The sequence below is a fragment of the Garra rufa genome, chromosome 5 (genome assembly GCF_049309525.1).
Source record: "Garra rufa chromosome 5, GarRuf1.0, whole genome shotgun sequence".
NCBI lineage: Eukaryota > Metazoa > Chordata > Actinopteri > Cypriniformes > Cyprinidae > Garra > Garra rufa.
In genome coordinates, this window is record NC_133365.1 from 11,440,861 (window position 1) to 11,448,130 (window position 7,270).

General features: G+C 38.0%; 1 protein-coding gene across 2 annotated transcripts; it reads right to left on the bottom strand.

Annotated features, from left to right (window-relative positions):
- Positions 1 to 259: 259 nt before the first annotated feature.
- Positions 260 to 5,554, bottom strand: isl1a (ISL LIM homeobox 1a). 2 transcript variants are annotated; one of them, XM_073840954.1, is made up of 6 exons: positions 5,331 to 5,554; positions 4,627 to 4,816; positions 3,671 to 3,930; positions 1,997 to 2,280; positions 1,513 to 1,680; positions 260 to 1,377 (listed from the first exon to the last, which is right to left on the bottom strand). In XM_073840954.1, the coding sequence occupies exons 1-6, from the start codon at positions 5,356 to 5,358 to the stop codon at positions 1,261 to 1,263; spliced, it is 1,047 nt and encodes a 348-aa protein (XP_073697055.1). In that variant the 5' UTR covers positions 5,359 to 5,554; the 3' UTR covers positions 260 to 1,260. The 2 variants fall into 2 exon arrangements, with proteins under 2 accessions (XP_073697055.1, XP_073697054.1); XM_073840953.1 differs by having other exon boundaries at positions 1,997 to 2,283.
- Between the last annotated feature and the right edge of the window lie 1,716 nt (positions 5,555 to 7,270).

The window sequence follows — 7,270 nt, forward strand, 5'->3', positions numbered from 1 at the left end:
AGTTATGACGGAGTTGTCATTGTGGGTGAACTGTTTCTTTAAGGGTGCTTTGGCCTGCAGTGCCGTTAACCACATTATTTGGTCAAACGAGAACTGATTTGTTTTCTCTTGCCTAATCTCCGTTTTTTGTGTGATATAATAACCAAACATCAAATTATGATGCGAGAAACATATAGGCCTAAGCTACAAAAATGGTCACGTTTAAGAAAGCCCCACGTGTCTGACCGTTTACTTACAGTACACGTCAAATTTTTATTGATCAAATATTCCTGAAGATAACTCTACATATGGCGTTGTTCTTACATCAGTCTTTGATCAAACGACAGGACACGTCAATTATGATAGATCATTCGGAGTCGACAATATTCTTTTCCTCCTTTTTACTTCTTCAGCAAGTAAAAGTACACAAAAGTGGCATGTCTTTCGACAATAAATAATAAAATATTTTGTAATACAGGAACAAAACGAAACCTCCAGAGCTAATCAGTCATATTAACTTAACTTAAACCTATACACATCTTTGGGAAAGAAAAAACTTCTTGGACGGACACGAACACATGAAATTCCCACACAGCTTGTGGCAAAATAGAGGTATACCTTGTTGCAATGCTTTAGTACTTGGGCTTGATGTTTGAAAAGAGACCATATAACAAAACTGTACTCGCAGTAGACCTCGGCTGCCATACCCTCTTTTTGTGAGCTAGTCCATTTCGATCTTTTTATAGAAACAGAATAAACAGTCATGGTTTCATTATAGGCCACTCACGTTGCGCACAACAGTAGGCTATATGAATGTATATTAGATTAAGTTCTCTTGCGTCTTATATCCGTAGAGGTCCAATGATTTGTCATAGAAGTGAAAAAAAAAAACGTGGAGGGGTATTTGGCAAAAGTGTAGCCGACCAGGTCCACTCGGCCGCGGAGCACTGCAATCATCATGTCAGGTTCGGTGTGTGAAATGTGCGCCGGCTGGGTCCACTTTCGCAGGAGTTCTCGCTGAACTTTAAATGGTCTTTTCGCAACACTCGTTGGACTCGCTCGGTTGGAGTGTGTTTAAATCCCATGATTGTCATCACAGTGTATAAATACAACCAAGGGTTGTTTCGATATAGAGGCCTCGTGCAGTTGGAGGATGGGTTTTTATTCAGGAGCGGCCCTAAACGAAATAGGGATGGAAGAAACTTCACGAGCCTCTCTCTGAGATTGGTTCCCGGACACGTCCTTTCCCAAAACTTCTGGTGCAGGAGATAATCCACTCGCCTAGGCCTCTATAGGACTCGCTACCATGCTGTTTGGTGTATCTGGCAGTTGCGAGGACATTGAAGCGACCTCGCTCCCCGTGGAGTTCGAGCCTGGCCCTCCTTCAGAAAAATTCACCTAAAACAAGCAAAATGTACGTTAGTGCTATTTGACATTTTCATTGTTAATTATATAATTATTTATAATGGTATTAGCGGTGGGTTTTAATACGGTGGTTGCTATGTCTTTATACGCACAGCTTTGCGCACTCACCAGTTGCTGGAAAGCAGGCTGGTCGATGTCACTCTGCAGTGCGAAGTCACTCAGGACTTTCCAAGGCGGTTGGTAACTCTGCACCTCCACTTGGTTTGCCTGCAAACCACCGTCGTGTCTCTCTGGACTGGTCGCCACCATTGGAGTCCCTGTCATCCCCTGGATGTTCTGCAGATGACCACGAATAATTTATTTGCAGTCATAAGTAGAGTTTAGAGGCCGCATTGAAGAAACTTCCCATCGCAAGTGTACGATCCAATAAGCTGGATGTTCTAAATGAGACCATAACTAGAAAAAATATCTTAAAATAACCATAGCGATTTTTAAAGTTCTAAATCCACATACAGGCTTGATTTTTAGACTAACGCGTTTTTATAGTAGCCCATCACACTGCGAACGCGTAAAGTTTATGACTCGCTCTTTAGAAATAAAATAACTAATACGGAGTTGAATGTTTTTAATGTAAAAGCTCCACTAGTCTTACCGTTTTGTCGTTGGGTTGCTGCTGCTGGAGTTGTTTCATCAGTATGCTCCTCTTTTTGTCCTTGCAGCGCTTGTTTTGAAACCAAACCCTGATGACTCTCGGGCTGAGACCCGTCATCTCAACGAGCTGCTCTTTCATGAGGGCGTCGGGTCGAGGGTTGGCATTGTAACAAGTCCTCAAGGTATGGAGCTGTTTTTCGTTGAGGACTGTCCGGACGCGGGTTGTTTTCTCAGGTTGCTTGTGCACATGAGGTCGAAGCGCAGGCTGACGTGCCGAAATGGGCTCTGCTGCAGGAAAAACGAAACATAAAAAAAAAAAATTGTTAAATGCAAAGATATCTTCTATAGTGCGCTAAGACTACAAATATATCCAGGGTTCAAACTGTCACGTAATTTAAATTAAGTCGGAGGTACCCGAGGCCCGTCTAATTAGGTACAAGTACTTATGGGAAATAATAATAGGCCTCTTGAAAATAATAATAACAATAATAACAACAGCAATATAAATAGCACATTAAAAATAATCACTCGTTAAAACGGAGTGTTAGTTTTCCCATATTCTATTCATAAATTTGATGGTCTGCTTGCGAGACCTGGGTCGAGAAAGGCGGAATCTCTCCATAAGCGTAAAAATATATTATTCAGACATTTCTTTCCAAAGAAATCTGATCTTTCACAGGTGAAATCTTAATTCTGTATTATGGCGGACAGAGTATCCTTTTAATAAACTTGAAATGCAGCCATGGCTGCAATCCCTTTTCAGGCAATTATATGTTCATGTTGGATGCAGTAAATTTGGAGGGCGAGTATGACCCAGATAGGTTTACGACACTTAATTAAAGCAATCTGTGCATACCTCTGAATTTTAAATAATAAGGTGCGTGCGGCCCATGACATTACTTAAAGGCGGCTGGTTATTAATAAAACTGCATTAACAAGTGGTATATATTAATGAATTTATTATTTTATGAGACAATAAGATGCCTTAATGTAGCGCATGCATAATAGCAGTACTGTGGGTGATTTCTACGTTAAACACTCAAAGCGTATTTTGCTTAAGAGGGCCTTTAAATGTAGATTTGATCAACACGTGTTTCAACATGACTGTGATTTGTAATATCAGTTTAATTTAATTAACATATATTAAAAAAATAATAATAATCTGCCATATGCTTGTGCCGTCCTCACACACTCATAATACGTTATCGCATATTTCTATTTCTATGATATATAAACATTTAAAAATGAAATCGCATTTTCTTTGTATTTATTTGTGAAAGGATCTCGTTTCTTTCTCAAGTACATGTACACGCTGACATTGTCGCGTGGTTGGCCTCTAATCAGCAGAGAATATCTATTTCATGCATGAATAGCTGAATTCAATAACACAAACAGGAAAAATAAAACGAGTTATGCTGTCAAAGCACCGCAAACTTGTGGTCGGCTTGTTAATAACATCATTCACGCTTTGCTATGACACAACATTAATTCATCATAAATCTCTATTTCGTAATCTATGTCATCAAATGAAGCTCTTTTTTTTAATAGTAAACACGTTTTAAAAAAACTAAATGTCTAGAGGAGCTTTGTGTCTATTGAAAATCCCCAAGACAAACAATCCCAGAGTCCTTGAGCAAACAACGCTTTGTAAGTTGTAGTAGAATACTATGCCTACCTGCCATTTGTAAAGGTCTCGCCGGATGTAATGGGCTTAATGGGTCACCAGCACCCATTGTTGCCCGCTCCACCACATCATGGTCGGCCCTGCAGAAGAGCCCGTCTTCCCGCAGAGCGAACTCATCTCCTGGGATGAGCTGCCGACTACACGCCACACATCTGAAGCACTCAATATGATAAACCTTCGAGCGTGCTCTCATCACAAAGTCATTCTTGCTGAAACCGATGTTGCATTTAGCACATTTAATCCCGTATAACCTGAAACACCAAAAAAAAAAAAAAAAAAAAAAAAAAATGCATTACAATGTGTAACGTTTGGTTAAAAAATAAAAACAGCAAAACGATATGACAGCAATATAAAAATGCTAAATTTATGGTAACAGAAAATTAAATGCACATAATTGTAAGAACAACAAATGTCATGGTAAAATAAAAAGACAAACATAATATAAACTAGCCTGTTTCCTAAAGCATTAACTGATTAATAATTATCAAAATTCGTTAGCTTTAGTATTATTCTAATAATCATTATTATTATTATTATTATTAATGATAATAATAATATAATATTATAAACCAGCATCAATAATAATAATTTCTCTTTAGCGTATTGTGGATATTATTTTTAAACCGTGGTGTTTGTCTCTCACACAAAAGTGTCCTCTTTAAATAATGCTACATTACTCTCACAAAATATGATTTCAATATTGCGATAGAATTTCGTAGAGCTACGCGGCAATGCCATAGGCTACATATGAACAAAGCTTCACAATTATTGTGGAGTAATTGCGCTCCAGACTCATTTAAGACAGGAGATTAGCATATAGGTGCTGTCCAGTACAAAAAAATGAATGACAGCATGCTGCCGTAATGCAGCAGTGAATAATGAGAGGTTACTGTCATTCTGTCATCCACACTCGAAAACTAAAACATGACCTAATTGATCTGCGTTACCTGATGTAGTCCCGTTTACAGTAAGTTTTTCCGTCTCGCACAAAACACGTACAGGACTCGTCCAGATACTGGTTACATTCTGCACATTTCAAACACGCCGCATGCCACTCCAGGTCCGGGGACACGCGAAGAATATACTGGTCATGGATTTGATTCCCACAGCCGACACACAACGAGATTAGACGCTTTTCTGATTGAATGAGAAAGCATAGGAAAGTTCAAATTATGTAAATATTTGTTTTAATTTAATTACAACCTAAACGTCTAAAATTCCCACTTGTATACTATAGCTCTTGTGTAGACTTAAACACACATGACATGTTTAAAAACAATACTGGATGCTGATGATAACTGTGTATAACTGCAAAAAATGGCTGGAATAGAATTAGAATCGGCACATAGCCTTTATTATATTAATAACAATAATAATTATTATTATTAATATAACAATAGCAATAATAATAAATTAACAAATAGTCAATGGTTAAGAATATAGGCCCTATTTGTAGTGATTTAAATTGAAGAAGACCGGTATCAGCCCCTATAATTACGGCTTGTCCCCGGTCTGTTCGGAACTTTTTAACTTTTGTAAAACGCGAAACAAACTACTAAAGTCATATAAAACGATCGCATACAATCATAAATCGTCAAATTTATCAGTAAGTGTCATCAGACACACATATACACATAAAAGCGTAACTTACTTTTTGGTGGATCCCCCATGTCTCCCATGTCAATAAAGTAAGGCGGTGTTAGGTCCACTTTAAAACCGGACAGAAGGCCCTTAGTGCCCGTGTTTTGATCTGAGAAGGTGGGGAAGTGGCCGAGGGTTCGAGGTGTTGCAGGACTTCCCGGAATCGAGATGCTTGCGATTAGAGTTAGGGGTGTGTGTTGAGCTTCTGTACTTGGTCGCAGTATTGATGGGCCACTCTTGTCCCTATCTCTCTCTCACTCCCTCAAACTCAGTCGGCTTCAGCTCTTCTCTCTCTCTATTGGTCTGACGTAGGACACTCATACGTCACCTTTATGAGAAGCTGATTGGTTATGGAAAGAAGGACCAGCTGTTCGGAGCCCAGGCCGACGAGTTGTTGCATTTACTTTTCTTATTTCATTCATACATTTTTTTCCTTCCTAATTTCTGTAGATGCGAATTAAATAGATCCGAAATATGTTAAAATTAACAGCAATAATGATGATGACTAAAATAAAATATAATATAAAATAAAAAACAAGACAAAACAGTATTAGTGCTTATTTAATATCGACGCTTTAAGAATTATTTTAAAAGGAACCAGTCTGAATTTTGAGTAGGAAATATGTTGTTTGGTCATGGAATTTCAAAATAGGCTAATACAATTATAAAATACCTATTATTTCAATAATATTTACGGCAACTGAATTTAACAATCGAGCTAACTAGAAATTGTTGTAGGATATTTTGTATCAAGTCGTTGATGATAAATCCTGCTTAATATGGCTTATAAGTGGTCAAATAATCTGTGTTTGGACTGATGGTCATGTGAAGTGAATCTCCTTCGACCAGTATACAGATTTTCACAGGGAAAGGCGCAAATCCGTATTTAGGCTGTTACACACAGGGGTGCATAACACGATTGAAATCGATGGCACATTTCAGGGTTGTCGCTATTCAAACTAAAACGCAATTACAGCACATAATTGCAGATAATGACCGTTTTAAACTGAGCAAGGCACGTGGTAATATAATCTCAATGTAAGGGATGGATTGGTTGAACAAACAGGCAAATAGCACAGAGTTGACAAATTTCCTGACCCCTTACACAGCGACAGGGCAAATTTTACTCGTAAGGAGAAAAAATATATATTTTATTTGAACTCAAGTTAAACTCTGGCGCTGCCACTTCAACCCAAATCATTGAGATTAGCACTGTATTTCAACACTCTCTGGTGATTTATTTTAAAACAAAAACGAGATGCCTTTTAAAAATTGACAAAGATACATTTTAACGAATTTGAAAGTCTCCCTTTGACAGTGATGGACAAGACAAAACAAGTGCCCGAAATATGACAGCAGGGTAGCAGGCAGCAGAACGTCGCTATAACAGACACAAACACGCCCTCTTGTGTTAGCAATACGACTCAAAGCACAAGAACCAAACAAAGACATGGAAACATTGGGCGAGAGCTTGCATTGTTAACTCTTCATTTTGCTCAAATGCTCAATAACACGTTAAGGCCGGTGGTTATTAAGTTTTTAAGAATTAAAAAGCCATTTGATAAATAATAAACGTCAAATAAGGCTTTGTTGGTCCGTCATGTTTCTGTCCTGTGCTTCTCAGATAGCTTAGATGACAGTTCAGAGCACATACAGCTTATTGCTAAATTGAAGTTATTTGGAGAACACCATTTGTACTGTGGTCCATGGTAATAACAATGCTGACATATTTTAACACCAAGCATGCTATTCTCAATCTTTTAAGCCAATTTCAAAAATGAAATGCAATATTGAATTTGCATTTGAAGTCTATGTCCAAGACCTAGATGTCTATGACCTCTACAAATGCATTATAAATATGTTACCTGAAACATGAAGTATGTGTGTGTGTGTGTGTGTGGAATTCCCTACATTTTGAGGACCAAATGTTTTTTTTTTTTTTTTGGTTCC

Coding starts and splice junctions, on each gene's coding strand:
- isl1a (XM_073840953.1), bottom strand. CDS start 5,358: ATGGGAGACATGGGGGATCCACCAAAAA. Junction 4,817..5,330: donor CATGGGGGATCCACCAAAAA/GTAAGTTACGCT, acceptor TCATTCAATCAG/AAAAGCGTCTAATCTCGTTG. Junction 2,284..3,670: donor GAGACCTTTACAAATGGCAG/GTAGGCATAGTA, acceptor TTTTTCCTGCAG/CAGAGCCCATTTCGGCACGT.